Source organism: Drosophila ananassae, chromosome 2R, assembly GCF_017639315.1.
Source record: "Drosophila ananassae strain 14024-0371.13 chromosome 2R, ASM1763931v2, whole genome shotgun sequence".
NCBI classification, from domain to species: Eukaryota; Metazoa; Arthropoda; class Insecta; order Diptera; family Drosophilidae; genus Drosophila; species Drosophila ananassae.
Genome location: NC_057928.1, coordinates 15,135,586 through 15,157,238, shown reverse-complemented (window position 1 = coordinate 15,157,238; position 21,653 = coordinate 15,135,586). Strand labels below are relative to the sequence as shown.

The window sequence follows — 21,653 nt, the reverse complement described above, 5'->3', positions numbered from 1 at the left end:
TCTGGGCTCTTTTCATTGCGCATGCCAAAAAAAATAAAAAATAAAAGTATAAAATAAAAAACTATAAAGAAAAGACAGGATAGCTGGGGAGGTGAGGGCTAAAGCCGAGGTTTGGGGATGTCGGCACATGCGCTTTGTTTGCCCGTTGCTTGTGGGTTCACCGTCTATATGTATGTATGTATCTGTGTGTGCAAGAATTCCCAGAAATATTTTACTTCGAAATTTGTTAACAAGCAGACAACACAGCAATAGCAACAGCAGCAGCGATTCAAACACACAAGGAACATTGTTGTTTTGTTGTTTTGTTTGTTGTTTGTATCAAGTGTTTGCTGGGTTAGAGCTTCCTTTCTTTTTTGAAGGCTTTGTTTACCGCCCGAGACTTCAAGATGAAGGTTAAAGTTGATCCGTTTGAGCCTTTCGATTGAATTAGAAAAGTTTTGTTTTGTTTTATTGAAGTGGATGGCCCAGACAGGATCCTGCTTTAAGTCCAAAACGTTTTATGAGTATCCATCAGGTTGACAGGCGAGAAGTAAAGGATTTTAAAACCTAAAGAATGTGGGAAGAAATTGAGATAAAAGACGGCTTTAAATTTCAATTTACTTAGGCTTGATGTCGGACTAATTAAGTAATAATAATAAAATATTTTCAAGAGATTCTTGAGCTCCGAAATATTCTTTAAAAAAGCGTGGAAACATTTCAAGACATCCAGCCAATATAATGAAAACTTCAAATCCCAGCTTTGCACAAATCCCAGATTTAAGAAACCGATCGAACCAGTTCAGTGGAAAAAACTCGAGCCACTCTTCACAGAATATTACTTGCCAATAATTCATACCACATCGAATCCAGATATTATACACATAAATAAAATGTAGACGCGTGTGGGGCTTAAGGCCTCCAATTTCAATTCCAAGTCGAAGCATTCGTGTGCATAGTTTTAATTGCAAGTTTCAAAACTGACCAGTCATAACGAGTCTAATTAAGGCGATGTCTGCATACGAGCTGCATATTTTTAGAACCCCCAGCTGGCCGTTTTGCATTCAATGTCAGACTCGAATTCAGACTGGAACTCAAATTAGAAAGGGTGATCCGCGGAGAAGATGACGACGATCTGCGGGATGTGAGTGGCAATGAGTTAATTTGCTGCCAAAACACACCCTCGGGCCTCATTAGCCTGCACTCTGAGTGAGATTTATAGGCAACTTAGTTGGAAATGCAAAAACCCTGGGGGTCAAAAAACACAGCCAAGGGACGAGGAGTATCTGGGGTGGTAGGAGGTGTTTTATGAACGGCAGCCGCTCGGCGGGTTGCCGGCCTAAAGTGTTTAAGATTGTTGCAGCTTGTCAGGGCCGATGAGCATGAAAAATGGACTGAGCTGAGCAGCCAGGTGAGCAAATGGCAAACTTTGTTAAAGTTTAGGCCAAAAACCAAAAGATTTGCTTTAAAATAATAATTTTTTATTGGAGAAAAAAGACTGACTAAGTGGCAAGTTTGCTAACAACATAAATATGTCCTCAGCTCGTGAAGGAAAAATGACTTTCGATTTGTTTGTGCATTTGCTGAGACATTTTGAGTTATTTGACACTTTGCAAGCGCATATCATCTTTCCCCTTTCCGGGTCTTTCTTCTTGCAGTTTATTAACTCATTATTTTGAAATCAACTTGGCAGGCAAAACGTGTTGCAGAAGTTTCTGCCTGACAAGTTGACTGCACACACCAGCAACATCATGCATATGTTGCTGCTGTTGCCGCTGCTGCTGCTGATCATGCCTCTGCTGGTTTTCATTTTCTCTGGCTGGTGGCAAGTGTCTTGCACAACTTTTCTTGGCTGTTTTTTTTCTTTTTATGATTAAGTACTTCGGCACTCTTTCTCCCATTAGCCACTGAATATTATTCATCCTCTGGTGACCGCATTTTGGGGGCAAAACAAGAAGTCTGGGGTCCTCCTTTTAATTAAGGCAATCAATAATTGTGGGATATCTTTAATTGCCATCAATGTTGCCTCTCGCATGGGTCTCTTATTATCAAGGATACACATTTCCAATCCAATTTGCACCTATAGCCATAGCCATAAAATTAGTAAATTCATAAAAAAATTCAGTAGTCTCCGGCAGCTTTTCGCATCAAATGTTCAAACAAAACTAATTTTTGAATCGCCACTTATTCGGCTCTAAGGTTAAGCCTCTAAAACTTTTATCTCAAATGCCGAAAAAATCATTCACAAAATAACACAAAACCAATTAATTATTTAAACATTTAACTGCGGCTGTGGCTTTTTTATTTAGTTTTTTTTTTTCTTGTATTTTTGGCTATTGCAAAACTTAAACCTAACATTTTGTTGCTGGAGCCAAAAGACCAACTTGGAGATAAAAAACGCACTTCCAAAAAAACTAGTCATATCTTTTTATTGTGCCATACAGTAAAAAAGTCTTAAAGAGCACATTAAAAATGAATAAATGTCCAAGTCCATCAATTTTCAATTAAATTGAAAAATGAATCAATCAAATTTAAAAACTAATTTGGAGCAAGTACTTTTGTATATAGTTTGATAGATTTTAATGTCAAAAAGCTTAAAGAATTAAAAAAGTTTTGTTAAAAACAAAGAAGAAGGTTAAAGACTTATGATAAAAACGAAAGTATATGAAGTTATTTATACTCGATACTTCTAGAATTTTAAAGATTAAGGATTTATTTATGGTTTTTTTATATTAAGCTCAAGACAACCCGCTTTTAAAATATTAGGCATTATTATAAAAAGAATTTGAATAAATTTTTTAATAACTATTTTTTTAAGAAACTATCTAAGTTTCCTTTAACCTATTACCACTGTATTTGGAGTGTATCTGCGTGTAATTGTGGAAGTCGGTGTCAAGTTGTAGGCGTGAGTAGTTTGCCGATGTCTTTCGCGCTGTCGGTAGCTTTTTGTGATGTGTTAAAAAATAAGAGTTAAAAATAATGTGAACAAGTAGCCGAGGACATGGCCGCCGAAATCAAATGGAGTGGCAAGCGAATGAAAAGAAGTAGCGAATCAGATACAAAATTGTATATCTCGCGGATCTGTTCAATGGATTTGCAATTACATTCATGAAATTTAATTGGCGATGGGAAAAAACCTTGAATGAATTAACCATCTGGAGACAATGTGTATTTGAAAGGAACAAAAGCGGATGCATATGATTTATGGGTAGCGATTCCAAGCTCATTGAGGAGTTTAAAAGCGATTTTAGGTCATAATTCCCTTGATCTGAATATCTGTGTTGTGCATCTAGTATAGAGAGCCCTATCGGACACAAAGATCTCCATTAGAGTTGGGGCATCTTCCTCATTAAAAAAACTCTCGAATCCGAACCGAATATTTGCCAAAAAGTCACGTTTCCTCCGCCTGCATAAAAAAAAGTTAAGATCAACATGCGATAGATCGGCAGAAAAAAAAATGAAACGAACGTGCAAAAAAGCGCTTAACTAACATTTGTTGACTTTTGTTTACATATGCAAATTTACCTTTAATATTTGCACTACAAACCCAGGCTCAGGCCCAGGCCGAGGCCCATGGAAACTATTTCCACAGTTCTCTCCATATCTGCGCGACTTTTTCGGTTCAGTTCAGATAGCGATGGCGATGGTGACAATTGTTTGTTTAGACCCGGTCGCCAAAGTTCCCCGCCGAGTGGAGCAAGGCATTGGCAACAAACAAGCAAAGCCAATTACCGTTTTTTAATTATTTGTAAATATTGAAAAAGTCGGCTGGACTTTTGCGGCTTGGCGCCTAAATGCAAAAACAAAAACAATTCAACGACCAAACCTTATCGTTACGAGTCTAGTATTTTGGCAACACAACCCCGGCAACAGATCAGGTGCGAACCGAACCCCCGACAAGCCTAACCTTTCCATGTTTGTATTTATATGTCACCGCCATATCTAATCTGAAGAGGGTCTCCTCCACTCTTCGCGTGCCAAATTCCATTCGAGTTAGCAATACGTAATAGAAGTTATAAAGTCACTGAACGGGGGGTTATTCATGGTATTAGTAATATTTAATCGTCTTTAGGTGACAGGTTATTAAGTATTAGATTAGATTTGAAGAAGCCTGTAAGTCCCCGTTCAAAAAGGTATAGGGTTGTGTTTTTACTTCCAAAGCTGAAGGATATAGGCAGTTGATCGTTATAAGCATTCACCAGACTAACGCCTTTCTCTTAAAATGAAAATTATGAAAGAGTTATGGATTTCTGTTATTAACAAATTCCAAGGGAGATAATATTTTTCAATCACAGGGTATTCAAATTTCTAAATATTAAAATTTTCCCACCACAAATTCAATAAAAAATCTCTTGTAAATCTTGTTTCAAATATTTGAATAAGATTCCAAAAAGCAATACCTTCGAACCTAAAAAAAAGCAAATATTAAGTGCACTCGTGTTTTTTCCGCATTTACTCACAAAGCTCCCTGCTGTCATAAAAAAGATGATTATTTTTTTGGCTCTTGGCTGACTAATTTTTTGGCAAATGAGCCTGCGTTATAAGTGTTGTCGTTGTCATTCACTTATTGTTTCCTCGTTTTGCAAAAAAAAAATTTTTTTGCTTGGTTTTTACAAAGTGGGCGTGTTGCCCATTGCGGTAATTTATGAAGTGTTTTTTCGTATTTTTTCTCACTCTGTTTAATTGCCGCTCAGATGATTTAGTGCCTTTACTTTCAGCCTTTCCTCTTGTCTTTGCTTATGACTTTCACCTCGCCAAAGTGAAATTACGGCCTAATGACTAAACATTTCTTTTAATTAGAAGATCCAAAGCAATAATAATAAAAAAAGGGCCAAACCGGAAAGTTTGTTCAACTCTGAAATCTCTTATCTGATCTTGGCTCATTACCGAAAATAATTTTGCAATCAAGGAAAATGATCCGACACGTGAGATGTGAGACCTTCAAAGCGGATTAAATCAGGTTTATATTTTGGTTGGCTTTCTGGCATTGATGGATGTAAATAATTCTTAGAAGGAAATGTTTTTTTTGTATAAAATAAACACTTGTAACCTTTTTATATAAATCCTTCGCAGCTTTCACAAGTCCCTTGCCGTTATTTTGACATGATTTTGAGGCCTTTTTGAGGCCAAAGTGAATCACTCGGAGACCTTTGCCTCATGCAACGTGTTGCAGCATTGCAATGTATTAATTTATCAACGTTTACCGCTACAATGTCAACGCCACTACTGGCCAGCCAAGAGGCAGCATTAAAAGGCAATAAATTTGTCGGACAACTGGCCTGGCTCTGGAGCATCTGGGACTTCCAAGAAGCCCCGACAACTGCCGCAACTTGATATAGCCAAAAAAAAAAAATATAAACATTTTTCTGAATACCCCGCCATTTCTGTTGAAGAAAGAAAAACCAAAGTTTGATTTATGCGTTGCGATGCTCAATGGGCGATACCGGTAGACCAGGAGATACTCCAGACGAACCTCAAGGAAGTATTTCTAAAAAAAAAAACTCCTAAAAGCGCAGTCAAATTTCCAGGCCCAAACGGCAAACGGCACGACTACCAAATGCGCTCGCCGGCTCTAACTTGGCTCTCTGCCTGGCGGTTAAATGTGGCCAAAACATAAATTATAGACCATGGCTAAGTAGGAAAAACGTTGGGCTTTTGGCTGGGCACAGTGGTAGAGATGGATTTTTGAAAAAGGGATTATACGTTTAAAAATGTGCTCTAGTTGGTCACAATTTAAAGGAGTTATTAAACTGTATACAGTACTTACCAACTTTTAATATTTTCCCATAAGCTTTTTGCCAAGTTTTTTGTTACACCTTCTCACCCTAAACTTTCATAATGTTTGGCTAACGTTTAAAAAACTTAAAGCCAAGCCAAACCAAATACATTCTCAGCCAACTTGGCCGGCCATGTAATGGAAAAATTTCCCTGTACTGCGGATGTTGAGAGGGTCTTTGGCTTTTATTTTTCGATCGACAGTCTCGAGATACATGTTACCGCCGTCAAGTTTTCGCCTTTGTCTCGTAAATTTAAACATTTTTATTATAAAACCAAGTAAGCTGCTGCTGCTGATTTCTCACACAATAAGCGCGATTTATTTTGTATGCATTGCGAGGCTGAAATTGATTAATTACAAAGCGGAAGAGCTGCTGCTGATCCCGGCCAGGCTAAGACCACACTTTTTGTTATGATTACATACTACACTGTTGGGTTCATTTTTCAAGCTTAATTTTCTGTATTATTTCCATTTTATAAGAGTTACATAGGGTGAGCTTTTATGGCCACGATTCCATGATTATTTTGATTATATTTATTGTTGATCTGAAGGTTTCAGGTTTATGTAGAACACTGACACTGACACTACTGACCCTAGCCAGAAATGTGTTGAAAAATGTGTGGAAAATGTATAGTTTATACTGCCTACATGGCGCCTTTTCTTCTTAATTGCTGTCAAGTGTTTTGCGAAAATAATGGGAGAAAAAGGCGGCTACTATCCAAGAGATATCTAGAGAAATGTCAAAGCAATTAATTCCAATCGACTTGCAACAGATACAAATTTGTTGCCCCCTCCATCGGTTTGTTGTCATTATTGTTGGGACACAACGCTTTCGATGTCACATGTGTGTTTGCTTTTTAACGATTCTGTGTGCTACTTAAAATCCCAAGAACTGTCTCGGTTTTTGTTCTTTGTTTTTTGTTATGTCTGTTTTAATGAGCTATTAAAATGTTTGGGGAAACACTAGTAGTACAAATGTAAAGGCAAATTGCCATGTAAGATCAACACGCAACAGAGTCTAAAAAAAGTTCATTTTTATGAAGAGGATTGTGTTTTATGGGAGATGCTTCTTCCTAAAACGATGATGAGATCAAGTCTATTTATAAGTTTTTTAATCCAATATGTAATGTTTGTTTTCTCTTCTATCTTTTTAGGTAAGTTTGGTTTTTGAATTAACAACTTTGATTAACAAAACTGTGAGTAAATAGTTATAGTTAAGTTAAAGAAATATATGGACTATGATGTCATTGTACTCTCAATGTATTTGGATTAAGCACACTCCATTGTACACCCCAGACTCCGTTTAAACGCTCCATTTGCCAAATCATTTAACGTAATTAGCCGGCAAACATGATGTGATCTCAGAACCTGTTTCTCAGTCCGAAATCCTTCAGCTAATTGGCAAACTGTGGCAAGAACAAAGGCTCACAGCTCTACCTGTGTCAGACTCAATTCATAATTCAAGCATCAATTCCGGGAAACGAGTGTGGACACAATATTTCATAAATACTGTCTGGCAACTGAAACCTAAGCTCCGACCGATATCCACCTCCTTTTTTTCGGGCTTTATTTGCAATCAAACACAAAATGCACAAAGCATGGAAGAAGCTACATTAACCTTCAAGTTAAGGTTTTTTTCAGAAATGTATTTTTCGTTTTGGTTCGTAAGCAAATACAACAACGTTGTTTAGAAACAACGATGACAACCACGCCACGCTGACAACGACTCTGGGTTTTGTATCTTAAATCAACAAGTTCACGACGACATCGCAAGCACAGCCAAAACACAGAAAAAAGATAAAAACTTTTAAGCGTCGGGCAAATAAAAAAAATAAAGATACCCAAACACCAGAAACCACCAACACCACCAGTAATAGAGCGACACAAATGTTACCCATTCATTGCCAGACCTTTGCTTGGAAGGTAAATAGAACCTACTTGAGTGACAACTCGAAACAGATAAGTTTTCGGGTGGAGCTTTAAAATCGCAATGCCTTTGACTATTTTGTATTTAAAAATATTCCACAAATTTCCCAAACTTCTAGGACTTCGGGGCCTTCCATTTAATAATGTGTATATTTAATCTATAGATTTGATGTATGTGTAATTGTATGTGTTGGCTTGCTCGTGTAACGCTCCTTTCTCCAAAATAGAATTGTTTTGATTAACCCATTACAATAGTAAATACATATAAAATTTATCAAAAATAAATTCCCTTCATCCCTATAGCACTTTAAATAGTTATCCAGCTGTTGTCACGTCCAACCCTATAACCACCTGACATGTAAACCGAAAATGTTGGGCTTCAGGACTGAGAATTTTGATTTCTAGATTGATCCGGGACCGAATTTGTTGTTCTTCCCATGCCATTGGCTAAGAAGTCCTTGTAGACGGCCCCTACCATGCGCTTGAGCTCTCTCTTGTTCCTGGACAATTGTGCGCCCACACGGACAAGTCGCTCCGCCAGTTGCTGGTGTCGCAGATTCTCCGTGATCCTGAGGTCCTCCAGGTTGCGGAACTCCGCATCGGTCATGTCGTCCTCGTCCACAGACTTGTCCAGTTGACTGATCCGTTGCAGCAGGCGATTGAGTCTCTCTTGGACCACCTCCCTCTCGTTCCGGAGCCTCAGTTCGTCCTGTTTCTTCAACTCCAGCCTTTCCACCCTCTCTGGAGGAACGACCCTTCGGAAGTCATCGAGGGTCATGGTGATGACGGTGCCGTTTGCAGAGCCAGACCTAACCCTTACTGCCATTTTTAGGTATTATGCTTTTGGGAATTTTAGAATTTGGAATATTCGAAAAATGTTAAGAGAAGAATCGTAATATAATTTTTTTCAAATTTTTTACTTTCTTTTATTCTGGATGCTCTAAAAAATTCGTTTGCTTTACGGGGCGTTCGCTTTTATATTGAATTTAGAGCCGAGTCTGTGCCGAATCTTTAATGTCAGCCTACTGACATTACGGGTTCAAATGGGGTTCCAAAGTGGGTTACTGCGTTTAAGGTGTGTGAGTAATGGCATTGAAAGTGGATCTTCGAGGAGTAACATTTCGCAATTCGTAATTGCAATTCAATACATTCGATGAGAATTTATGAGTTGCCAATGTAATGGATACTTTAGGGTATTGCCACCTATATAAGCCTAACCGCCATCGGAGTCAAGTGGTGGGTTTTATTTTCAACAGTTTTGTTTTGAGGTTTCATCAAATAAAGTCTGTTACTTGAGAGGCATTATGATTACAAGTTACAAGTGCAAGAAATATTCATTTTTTAGACGCCACCTTTCCCGCCACATTGGCTTTGGCCTCCTCCAGCACCAGGGCTTCAATTTTCTTGAGGTTCTCCTCTATGGTTAGCCTGTGCTGTTGCTCCTCTTGGCTGAGTTTCTCGGCATTCGGCTCCAGTTCCTTCGGAGGTTTGGTCTTCCCCTCCGCCTGGCTATCGCCCTGAGTGCGTCTTCCCATGGGAAGTCGGGTAACCAGGTGACGGGGCACCCGCACCTCAGCCCCAATGCGGTTATCGTTCTTGTACTGACCCACCGCCCGGATGAGGGGCTTCAGCGGGCAGCCCTTCGAACTGGCCTCGTCCATCAACTGGCGGGCATAATCGAAGAAGAAGGCGTCCTCGCGCAGCTCCTCCAGCTGGGCCTCCCGATTGTAGTTGGTTTCCGGTCGGGTTTCGTCCTCGTGTCGGCGCTTCACCTGCTCATCCAGCTGGCGGCGCAAGTCCCGCATCCTCTCTAGTTGCTCCTGGCGCTGCTGCCGCTGGAACTTGACATTCGTGAGGTCGTTCTGCAGTCGCAGCTCCACTGCCTTCAGGCGCTCCTCCTCTGCCTGCTTCCGACTGATCCTGGCCTGCTCCGCCTCCTGCTTCTGAATGGCCAATCGGGCGTTTATGACCTGCTCCCGGACTTGTCTCTTCTTGGCTTGCTCGGCACTGTGGGCTTTGCGCATCTCCTCCAGCTGGCGGCTGTGTCGGGCCAGGTCCTCGTCAGCACTGTAATGGAGTCGGGGTGCCAGCTCTTTGGCAAGTTTTTCGTTTCGCCGAATTCGCTGCTGCACTCGCTCCTTGGCCCGATCTCGTTTCATGCCCTCCAACCGCCTCTTGGCTTCATTGTGGACATCGCACTGGACCTGCTCCACCTCCTCGAGCATTTGGAGGCGCTTATGGCATTGCTCTGACATGGCCAGAGAGGCGAGAGCCTCCTCTTTCCTCTGACGCTGCTTAGAGGCCATCAGTTCCTTCTCCTTCTCCTGATGATCCTTTAATTGTTTTGCGTTTCGATCCCGCTCCTGGCGAGCCTGCTCCATCTCCTCGGCCTGAGTGGCTTTACGTTGCTTTTCCCTCTCGACAATAGACTCCAGGAGTTCCCTTTTGTGCTCCTCCAGCTGCTGGCAGCGTTCCATGTGCCGTTTCTTAGCCTCCTCATAGCCCCGAAGCACCTGCTCCTGGTACACCTTCCTATCCATATCTGCCTGCCGTTGCCTGGCTTTGGAATATTCCTCCTGCACCTCCCGCTGGGCATTCACGCTCCGCAGGACCTCACTCTGCAGCCTGGCACATTGCAGTTCCCGGGGTCCTGGACGCAGTTGCTCCAACAGCTTTTGGGCAGCCTTGATTCTTTCCTGTCTGGTCGCCCGTTGCTCCAGCCGAGCAGCCTCAGTCTCCTTCTCCGCCTGCCGTTTGGCTTGCAGGATCTGCTCCTCATGCTGCTTCAGCTCCCGGGCACACTCCTCCTCTTGGGTGATGCACAGATTCTGGCCATTGAACTTCTTGAGCAGCTCCTCGCCCCCAATGCGTAGTCTCTCCTGCTCCTCATCGCGAAGACTTTGAAGCTGGAGCTTCTCCTGCTTGGCTGCCTGGCAGGCATTCCGCTGGATGCGAGCAAATCTACTAGAGGATATGACCACTGGAGGCTTCTCTCGGATAATGGGCTCCCTCCGCTCTTGTGGCAGCCAGGAATACTGCATTCTAGAATGTTTGGCCAAAAACTATTCATCAAAGGTTTCGATCTAGGGTTTCACTTAAAGTAGTTTGTTGGTTTCCATGGTGGAGACGTTGCCAGGGATTCAGGTCTTCCTCAAGGGTGGCTTCTAGAATTTTCACAAGGCTTTGTCACTTACAAAAATTAAATGATTAAACTTCTCCAAGTCTGATCAAATACCTGACTCGATCATCTCTTAAATGTTGCAATCAAACAAACCAAACAGAGATTGTCAAGGCACGTCAACACTTTTTTCCATTTTATTTTAATTAATTAGCTTCATATGACTGTTTACTGTATGGCAGGGGTTGTTGTCCAACACAGCGACTATTTACTGTCAACGCAAATGGCCAAGATTTTGGCTTGATGGCTTAATTATGTCCAAAAGTTATGTCCAAGCCATTTGGCATAGTCCGCCGTTCAAGTGACGGGTTTTGTGATAAAAATTGTTGATGCTTTTGCCAATTACTTTTAAGTTAAAACCACAATTTTTGTGGCTGGTGCGTGTGTTTGTTTCGTTTTCATTTTGAAGTGTTTAGTGAAGCCGAACCGATCCAATCTGGTGTGGTTAGGTTTTCTGGTTTTTTAACTCGAACTGTCAACTCATTTCCCCGAATGCCCAAACCCAAAACCATGCCCTAAACGGCAAATCTATTGGGCACGCTTCATTTGGCCCTCGTATCGAGGCATTCACATCTTAGATTTAATTCAAGAGGGCTTAAATAAATTTAATTAGCACCTGGCTATGAATCTGAATCCAAAAAAAAATCAGAATGTCTCTAGAGAATATTTATTTCCATTTTGAATTGGGTCAGTGGCTTTGCTTTTGTAGGAATATCTGACAAAAAATACAAAGAAATGTACAAACTCAATGCGGTGGCGATAAAAGGGGGTTCCAACGAGCCCTAGAATTCAGGTTATTTGATTATATTTTAAATTCCTTCAAAGGCTGTAAGGGCTAAGAAATGAATACTTCTTTAAAACTTGTAAAAATTAGAACTCAACCCCTTAGCCTCTCAGATTCTCTAAAAAGGTCTTGAAGGCCCCCCTTGCCAATATCTATGACATGAAGTGGTGTCTCTGTGTCTTTAAGTTGCCAGCTTACACCACCAAGAGAACACCTCATTGGAGACTGTGTTAAGTACTCCGATTCTTATCTAATCGAAACTTATTGGCTCCCCATAGACTTTGTCTGATACCATGTAAATATACGACTGTCAGTGCTATCTGTTCTCCTCCAAGTACAGCACATAGGAATAAGTGTGTGTAGGTATATTTATATTATATAGAAGCCCAGTGCCGGGACAGACATATATCACTTGATCTTCAAGTGCGAATGACAGCTCCGAGTAGGAAAGACAAGAGACCAGCAAGCCTTTCGCCTGTCCGGCACGATGACTACCGTCCAGTTCGTTGCTTCCACTTGAATGACTCCAAGTACCCCCGGATCAGGGTCCCCTGGTCGGAAAACTTGAAAAACTAGTCTTTGTCTCCGTTTCCAGAGGCTGCAGCACAAGCATGGCCATAACCACACGTACTTTAGTAGGTACTTTCAGAACACGGACACTTAGAGAAAAGTTATCAAACATATATTCTTTATAAACTCTAAATTTGTAACACTTTTCTCTCTGTGTAGAATGGGTGATCAAGAGCCAACAAATTAGTGCAACTGTTTTAGACTCAACCTGCAGCAAAAACAGAAAAAAGAGCAACCCATATAGACTGAAACAGAACACAAGAACAGGGCCAACAATCCCCAATGACTTCTCTGAGAATCTCTCTGAATCTTCCGCCGATCCGCAAGTTTTCTTGGCTGCTTGGTTTCTGGTTAGAGAGCAATTAACATGCAATTAAGAGACGTTTCAATCCAACGAGCCATAGTCGTAAACACTTTAGGTTAACATCTTCAGAAGTGCCGATACACAAAGGTTCTAATTATAAAGTTCCAATCGTCCCAGAGGGCTTCCAGAGAAAGTTTAGACAGGAAATTGATTGCATATTTATTCACTCATCAATCAGGGCACACCTTGGAATTTTGAGATCATAAGTTAGATCATAACTTCCAAGTTTTAGTTGAAGGAACATTGCCATTTCTTGTCTATGATCTTGAGACTTAATACCAGATTGTCGACTTGATTTATGGGACTGTCGCTCAAGTTAAGAACAATAAGTGCCAAATACTTGAGAGTCTTATGTCATCGTTAGAAATAAGCTGAAATGTAAATGTAATACTTTGTCTCCCCTCCAAAAAATAAGAAACTAAATCCAATTGTGAGACGCATATTTTTTTCGTGGGGTTAAATCATTTGAACTCATAATTGTGTATTTTCATTATCAATTGAAATTGTTCTCAATTCTGTTTAGTTCATTATGGAATAGTTGATTTCGTGGAGTGCGATTGTGTATTAAGTTTTCCATGTCTGTTTGCCCAACAAAACAACATTTCAATGTCAACTCGATCACGTTTTTGACGGCAATTTGTAGCTTGGTTTAAGTTGATTTTTTCTGAATTTGATACACTCTAAAGAGCATGGCAAATTGCCCAAGTATCTAAGCGGTTGGGGGGCTGGGACAGGGCGGGGCCTACCCCACATGGAGCTTACACTGGTTTTGTCATCCATTCAGAGTCATAAATACCTGCGACCTATTGAGTAACACTAGGCACTTGATATGGGGCCTCTTCTTCTGCCTCTTCGCATACTTACTGATCATGTTTGTCTATAATCTGAAGTTAATCTGCTTGCTGGGTTTGGGTGTTGGATTCATAGAACTTGTTCACTTGCTGCTCCATTAATCAAATAGGTTGTGGTTATAATATTACAAAATTCTATTGAGTCTCCTTAGAAGCAAACTGATTGATCTCCAAGCCAAGTTCATTGCCCAATTGATGACTCATTTAAAACAATGACAGCTAAGAATACTTCTCCAAATTATTTTTATTGACTTTATCAATTTGACTTTTATTTTTTTCGCCAACGAGACCAATTCAATCTGCCAATCAAACAATTACAAACTCTGTAACCGAATACACCAGATGGGGTATTGATTTCACAAAAGGAATATTCCGTTCCACACACCCCTGTTGCCGGCGGATTCTTTCGAGATTCTTTTAAATAATAAAAAACGAAATCAATCAATCAAAAGGCATTAAAAATTTAATTTGAAGCCAAACGCACACAGAAGTAAAACAAAAACTTGAAACCCATTCCGACGCCAATCACACGCTCTATTTACACCAAATTAAAAATTCAGAAACTACAAAAAAAAAACTTAAAAGCCGAAAACAAAAATGAAAAACTGGTACAAAATATTGGTCAAAATATTTACCAGCCACGCCCATGGATAGAAATTAATGATTAATGATGGTCAGAACGGGGCTGAGAAAGTGCCCTAAACGGCAATAGATCGAAGTGGAAATTAAATCTTACACACATTATAAACACCAGAGAGGGAATCAGGGAAGGGGCATCAAGTTTTATCGTCATCATCATCATCTTGCCCCTTTATGTGGCGCCCACACGAGCTGGCCATCATCCTCATTTGTAAAAGCCTGCTTTTTGTTTTTTTCTTTTTGGGGCAAGATAGCCATCGATGGCGTCGCGTAACGCGCCAGACAAATGCTGAAAACTTGTCAATCCATTCCCATAATTTATGCAGATTTATGCCCAAGAGAAATATTTTATAATTTGTTTTCAACTTCTGCCACAACTGCCACTGCCAAGGGGACCGCTAAGCCGCTTTTGGCCCATTAGCATAATGGACCAAAGGTGGCCAAAAAGCCACTGCTGGTCTGGCTGATCTAAGATCAGTGGCTATAACCAGAATCCCATGAAAAATCTTCTCAAGAACCAACAGCAAATCCCCCACTAATGATGTGCTAATGTCGCCAACAATATTTGACAACCAAAACAGAAATATTGTTTTAACAAATTATGGAAGCCAAATATGGCTTGTGCCGAAGGGCACTTTAGATAAAATAACCATAAAATTAAATATAATAATATTGATGAATATAGATGGAGAGGATAAGAAAATGCTACTTCATTTCTAAAGACATCAAAATATTTTAACTTCCGAGGAAAAAAATTAATTTGCCTACAAACTTTTGCCATAATTTCATTAGAAAAAAGATTTTATCTAAAATAGTCAAGCAAATATTGACAAACTTTTGAACCTTTTTTTGTTGTGTCATACCCAAAATTAATTTTAGCACATTAAGAGCTTCTATAAACAATTAAGATAGCATCGTGAATTTATGTTGCAAAACACATTAGCAAGGCAAATTTCTAAAAGATTTATAGATAAACAAAGGGAGTCTGAAGAAGTTCAACGAATTGTATTTAATACATTTTTCCTATTTTTACCTGTTAAAACTTGAAGAAGTTTTTTCTATTTCGTAAAACTAGAAAATTAATACGTTTTCGATAAAAATGGGATGCTAATTTGGGCGGCTTTTGTTTTTGTAGCAAAGAAATTCGTTTCCAAATTAACCAATTAATTTCTATTAATTAATTTCAACCCAATGGGAAAAAAGCTTAAAGGCATATAGGAATTCAAATGCATAATTATGCATTTTAGTCAACTGATTAAGTTTAAAACTAATGATCCAAGGTCGCTTCGGTGTTGAGGTATTTTGTTTATGGAAAGTAAGCTTTAATTTATTTGATTTTTTTGGGATTTATGAAAAAGTTTTAACTTTAGATACTCGATATATTCTTCATAATTTTTCCTTTGAATAATGAAAGATTTATTTGATTTTTCTCACCTGTTCCGGGTCGTTGAAACCCGCATAATAAAAGTGATTATAGCCTTAACAAATTGTGTCTCAGCCGAAAAAAGCATAAAAAGCTAAATGCACTAAATCTTTGGTAACTTTTCTGGCCGAATGCAACCTACAAGCCCGCATTATTAAGGCGACTGATCGATGGTTGCTGCCAATTATGGTCACTGATCTTATGGACCAAGACGACCCACAAAATCTAACAAAACTTCCAAAGAAAGAAAAAAACAAGAAACAGTTTGTCAAAAGTGTCTCGTGAATGAGAAACTTGAATGAATGATCGGCGTGAATGAATCAGCTGTGACTGCAGCTTGGGCGTATTCGAAGTGAATGAATATACTCGAATACTCGAGAGGTGGCCAGCATGTCTGGGCCAATAGTAATGCGTGGGCATTCCACCCAAATTGCACTCAAAGAAACCCACAAAAAAATCACGAAATGAGCAAAAATTGTTTACAAGTACGAAATATCGAAATCCCGCGGCATTGGGTGACTTGTCTGCAATTTTTTGTTCATTTTTTCTGGGGGCCGTCGTCTTCCACAATGAAATTGTCACTTTTCATTCGGCTCGCCATGGAAATACTACTTACTGCCCACACATCCAGCGGAAGTGGCATTTGATTTATTCGTTTTGGGTGATATTTTTTTTCAGTTTTTTATTTGCCATTTTTTTCTGCGTGATTTTGCGTGCCGCGTGTGTTGGCAAATTTCCGGCCGAGAGCCAAATCACAAGCCGGCTTGACACACATTTGCATGTGTCGCACAATTTTCTGTGAAGTGCCATAAATATTAATTAATGTATTTGATTTGCTTTTGACTAATGGAGACATTTCACCGACGAAATCGGCGATCTCTTTGAGTTGGTGTTTTTTTTAATACCGTACATCACACATATGGCCTTAACTTGTTGCCTTTCCGGGAAAATGGGTCAATGTTAAAATTGAGATAAAATAAAAAAAATGTAATATGGAAAAGATGTCTATAATAAAACCATATATCGGTTTCTTTTGAGCCATAAATTTTGACAAACTTTATATGTGCATATTTATTACATAAAATTATTTTATTGCCATGGTGCCAAAACAAAAAAGTTTATAAAGAAAAAACAAGTTAAAATTTAGCTGTTTGTTTAATCAGCACATCGTTACAGGTATCCCCTCAAGAATCTCATCATTATTGGCGAAGATATAGCCTTCTCCTTTGGCCATACTGTCACATCCTGCAGTTTCGCAAAGTTTTAAGGCGACCCCCTAGGAAAATTTCGAAAAAATCTAAAAAATAATTCGTTTCCACATTTTGATGCAGATTGATGGAGAAACTACCTACAAATCGTTTAACGTATTCCGCTCAAGAATCTGATCATTATTGGCGAAGGTATAACCTTCTCTAGGGGCCATACTGTCACATCCTGCAGGTTCCTAAAGTTGTAAGGGGACCCCCTAGGAAAATTTCGAAAAAATCTAAAAAATAATTCGTTCCTAGATTTTGATGCAGATTGGTGGAGAATCTATCTACAAATCGTTTAAGGTATTCCGCACAAGAATCTGATCATTATTGGCAAAGATATAGCCATCTCAAGGGGCCTTCAAGGATTAAAGTTTCAAGGATTGATTTTGATTTTAAAAGGGGGTCAAGTGGGTCCTCGACAGAAATCGATAGGATTCTTTACATTAATAAAACGTTTTATATTGGTAGTTGTAGTAACATTTATTTAAATATTTATGTATGTTACTTCCTGTAAGCTTTTTTCGCAGAAAAGTGAGCCAAACTATCGGTGCAGTGATCCAATGCGGTCTTGTTGGAAACGCCTCGCATATTCCAGGCGTTTCTTAGCCAGATTTTTCGTACCCCCTTCCTGGCCCTCTGATGTAGGCCCTCTACTATTGCCAAAATGCAAAAAAAAAAAAGATGGCCATAGGCTACGCTTAGGTAACTCTTCTTGGCTCACGTTTTCACGAACTGCAGGAGAGCGCATCAAAGTGCAGAATCTCACGAAATTTGCCATTCGAATGGCCATTTGGGTTATTTATGGTCTCCGATTTGTTGGCCACTCATTCAGCCGGACAGCTCTCGCGGTTTTATGACACATTTAACAGTTTGTTTCAGAGATTTCTTAACAATTTTGTGGCCCAGCCTTTCGAAAAAAAACAAAGTTGAGAAAAAGTAACACAAAAACCAATTTCGCGCTTAATTTGATTTGTTATTCTTGGTTTTTTTGGAAAGACACCTGCCTACTTTTCTTCACAGCCCTTTTTTGTGTTCTTTGGATGGTTTGACCTCATATTATTTTGAAAAGAACTGAACACAAAACCCCTGTTTTTTTAACCCCAAACTGAGACTTTCTAATTGGTTCATTCCTGAAAAAAGTGACACATAATGCAAATTTCATTGCATGGAAATACCTGCATAATCACTTCCGATTCGTCGGGAAGCTGACTCACTAAAAAACCACGATGACAAACACTATACTCAGACTCGAATTATAGCAACAATACCAACCATGACCCACGCAAAAAATTTATAAACAACAAAAGCCAAAAAATCGTGTAATAAACTACAAAAAACTAAACTTTTCGCCCACTCAGTGAACTTGAAAATATTTTATCGGAATAAAGCCCTTCAAAATAATCAAAATTTCAAATGCAACAATATAAAATTTATGTTAAAAAGCAATTAAACATAAACAAAACAAAAATCGAAAACAAAAACAAAGCCAAAGTCAAAGCCATTTTTGTTAACAATGGAAAATGGCAGCAATGGAGAGGAAATGTTCCATGTCAGTGGAGTTCATTTTGCAATGGATGGATTTTTGTATAAAAAATTCTTTTTTTTTGTAAGTGTAATTGTGGCTAGAAATAGCTGTCGATTGTGGCGGTGGTGCTGGTAAATGGTCCATGGTCCGTTGGGTGCCATGAATTGGTTCTGTCTGGGCCTGGAACTCACTCGACTGTCAATCAAATGTAATGAATACGCACTTTTATAAGAGTTCGATGGGAGCGTTATTCCCTGACCAGCACCACCCGGTGGGTCAATCATTTGTCCATTTAACCCTGAGCTGTCCAATCAAAATCCAAAAAAAGAGAAAAAAACCTATTTAGAATAGCCATGACCTACCCTTAAAAAGTGATCCAAAAAGTATTTGAAATAGAAAAAGTACTTTTGCTTTTATTTTTAAATTGTGTTACTCTTTCCCCAACTACTTGTTGAATCTATTTTTAGAGTTTATTTAATTTGTATTCATTTCATGGATATATGTATATTTTTTCTAGTTCAACACTAAAACTTTATGCCCTTGCCAAGTTTGTAACTTTGATTCGAGTGTGAGATCAGCTCGTGTCTTTGTTTTGACTATATTATCTTTTATTGATCATAAAATTTGAAACTAGTTTTTTTAATTATTCACACTTTGCAAAGATTAGATAAAGGGTCTATTATTTAGAGCTTAACCCTTAGTATGATATACTCTTCTCATAATGCGCGGTGGGGCAGCATCTCCAAGGCAACACGCAGACATCTTTTTCGCCATCTTTGATTAACATCCATTCGATGCAATTTACATTCCAGACTGTGTCATTTTTCCAGTTTTCATCAACACAAATACCACCACTATCTTAATAGGATAGTTTTTAGAAAAATATTTTTGTAAAATTTATGGACATACCTTGGAGAAAGTAAAAGTCTGCGGTGATAAGAAAAACTATGAATACAAATAAAACACATTTATCAATCATGTTTTTAGGTTCCACCCAAGGAACTAACAAGTCTAAACTAAAATAAACAAGTGTAACTAATAGTTACTAATAGAATTTGATAAGGTGATTAGTTTAATTATAATTTTAATGTCACTTACATTGTTCCTCGACCCTTTGTTTCCCACATTTCCCTGAGAACTTTTTTGTGCATTCCTCAAACCAATTTAAGAAATTTGAATTTGTGGCTTAGGTCTCCATGGGTCTATCATCATCATTCCGCATTCCTCTGGGAATTCTTCTGGGAAGTTAGAGGGAAAGCCACAAATTGAATTAGACCCATGTTGGGGTATTAAGAAAATAATTTGCAAAGAAATTACATAAAGGAAAACAAGTGCCAAACACATATGCGCCGACAGATGCAGTCACGCAGATACTCGCCCACACAAATTACATATGTGTATGTATGTTTGGGGATATTTGTAGGAATATAAATGTATATAGTAGTACGATCCAAGCGACCGCAGTGTGGTTTGCCAATTTAACTGAAATAAAACGCCCACATGCAACCGGTGGCGACTTGGAAGCTTTTTGAGGGGGCAAACCGGCAACTGGCAACCGGCAACTGACAACCCAGCAACACAACAACCCAGCAAACTTGCAACCCAACAAACTGGCATTAAACCATCGAAGGCGAGAGACCGAGAGGAAAATGCAGTGGAAAATTCAAATCAATTTAACGCAGACCGCAAGTTGAATAAATCTAATGAACAGAAAACACAAAATTGAGCCTCGGCAAATGCGTCAAAAAACGGGGGAAAACTAAAAAAGAAGCAAACCCTTGGATAATTTTACAATTTAAATTTAGTAGCTTTACGTTAGTTTTATTCATTTTATTGAATTCATAGAGCTGCTTCTATAAGTTTGGCCATAATTCATGAACCAAGAACTGCAATATCGCATCCACGCAATTAATTGGCTTAAGATCCATGAAATTAAGTAAATTTCCACGCTCCATAAAACAAGGTGCGTGTCTAAGCTCCTTACATGCACATAAAAATGTAAATGTTAATATAATTAAGTACTTTGTGTCAGCCCACGCTTGTTTATTAGATTAAAGTACATTCAGCGAACCGGCTTTGAAGGACGCAGGAAGTCTAGGAAATTGCAGCTGGTGGGAATTGTTAACTTGTTCTTATTCTGCACAGGAAGTCATTAATTCCTGGAGAGCAACAGGAAAAATATATATAAATTATATTAAAAAAAAAGAACAATTGAGAGAAAGATAAAGAAGTTACACCTTTTTCCCACCACAATTAAAAATACATTTATGATGGCCATTCTCAATGTTATGTACTTCCATATCACATCAAAGCCTACAAGCTTTAAGAGTCGCATGCATTCTTTTATCGATGATTCCCAAAACATCTCTGAGATGTCGCTGTCCCAGTGCCCACATCAAAAATGGTTACCTGGGAGGACAGCCAACAAATCATTATGTTCAGCAGGTGACTTGGCTCGAACTTTGCGATAACACTTTATCGATATTGCATAAGTACAAATGCCAGGAAAGCCAAAGCCAGCCAATTCCTTTTTCAAGGGGGATTTCAAATGGAAGAGAACGACAAACCACCAACGAGAATCACGTCCGGTTGGTTGGGTAAAGTGGATTACAAGCGCATGGGCTTCGACTTCGAAGCCAACTCCAACTTCCATTTCCAATTCCATTACCATATCGAAAGGTAAAGCCAGAGCCATTCATGCCCACTTGACAAACACATAGGCAAACATTTGCCCGCTTATTTATTGCAAATCAAAAACTGCAGTTTGATATTTCAGCCGCGTGGGTCGGAGCAGCTGCCAGAGTCTGGAGTGGCAAAGGAATAAGGAGGTGGAGGACTTACCCTCCAATGTTTCCAGCCCACATGGATTATCTTTGAACTTCATGGCTTAAGTTTTGCGTTGGATGATGCAACCGGATAGGGAATCTCTTCCAGAGATGAGAATTCTTTGCTAGCTTTCTTGGCTTCAAGTGTTAGGCGGTTACCTTTGTATTTGTTTTTCTGAAAGATGTTTAGCATATATTTGCATATTCTGACTAGTACTTCCTTTTACCGGAAACTGTAGCTATTCTTGGAAGAAATAAAATAAAAACTTAATAATCCCTAGGCCATCCCTAGACCTGACCATCCACATTTTTCTACCCTTTCTGGAACAGCACATGGCATAATTTGTGAACAACTGTTTTCTGTTTTCTGCTCTGGACGGGACGGACAATCAACAAGTGCGCCGGCCTGACATTTGTTTAAAAAACAAAAAAAAGACAAAAGGCAATTTACATATTGCAGAAAATGTCAACTGCCGGCAGAAATTGCCGGTGGCATGTCGTGTGCGCAGGCGCAGCAGCAGCAACAGCAGCAGATGCCACAAAAAGCGAGGGAAACATTGCTC

General features: G+C 39.2%; 4 protein-coding genes across 11 annotated transcripts in view; 1 reads left to right on the top strand and 3 right to left on the bottom strand.

Annotated features, from left to right (window-relative positions):
- LOC6493267 (protein TANC2) overlaps nucleotides 1-21,653 on the top strand; it is a 52,207-nt gene that overhangs the window by 10,551 nt on the left and 20,003 nt on the right. The window lies entirely within an intron of this gene.
- Nucleotides 7,810-8,715, bottom strand: LOC6506695. The gene is made up of 2 exons (XM_001957366.4): nucleotides 8,599-8,715; nucleotides 7,810-8,518 (listed from the first exon to the last, which is right to left on the bottom strand). The coding sequence occupies exon 2, from the start codon at nucleotides 8,502-8,504 to the stop codon at nucleotides 8,058-8,060; it is 447 nt and encodes a 148-aa protein (XP_001957402.1). The 5' UTR covers nucleotides 8,505-8,518; nucleotides 8,599-8,715; the 3' UTR covers nucleotides 7,810-8,057.
- On the bottom strand, nucleotides 8,902-11,525 carry LOC6506694 (trichohyalin). Its single transcript, XM_001957367.4, has one exon. It carries the CDS (start codon nucleotides 10,717-10,719, stop codon nucleotides 9,013-9,015), a length of 1,707 nt encoding a protein of 568 aa, XP_001957403.1. The 5' UTR covers nucleotides 10,720-11,525; the 3' UTR covers nucleotides 8,902-9,012.
- LOC26514565 lies at nucleotides 18,852-19,278 on the bottom strand. Of its 2 annotated transcripts, none has more exons than XM_014910154.3 (2): nucleotides 19,175-19,278; nucleotides 18,852-19,123 (listed from the first exon to the last, which is right to left on the bottom strand). In XM_014910154.3, exons 1-2 carry the CDS (start codon nucleotides 19,242-19,244, stop codon nucleotides 18,963-18,965), a joined length of 231 nt encoding a protein of 76 aa, XP_014765640.1. In that variant the 5' UTR covers nucleotides 19,245-19,278; the 3' UTR covers nucleotides 18,852-18,962. The 2 variants fall into 2 exon arrangements, with proteins under 2 accessions (XP_014765640.1, XP_032310584.1); XM_032454693.2 differs by having other exon boundaries at nucleotides 18,852-19,119; nucleotides 19,175-19,266.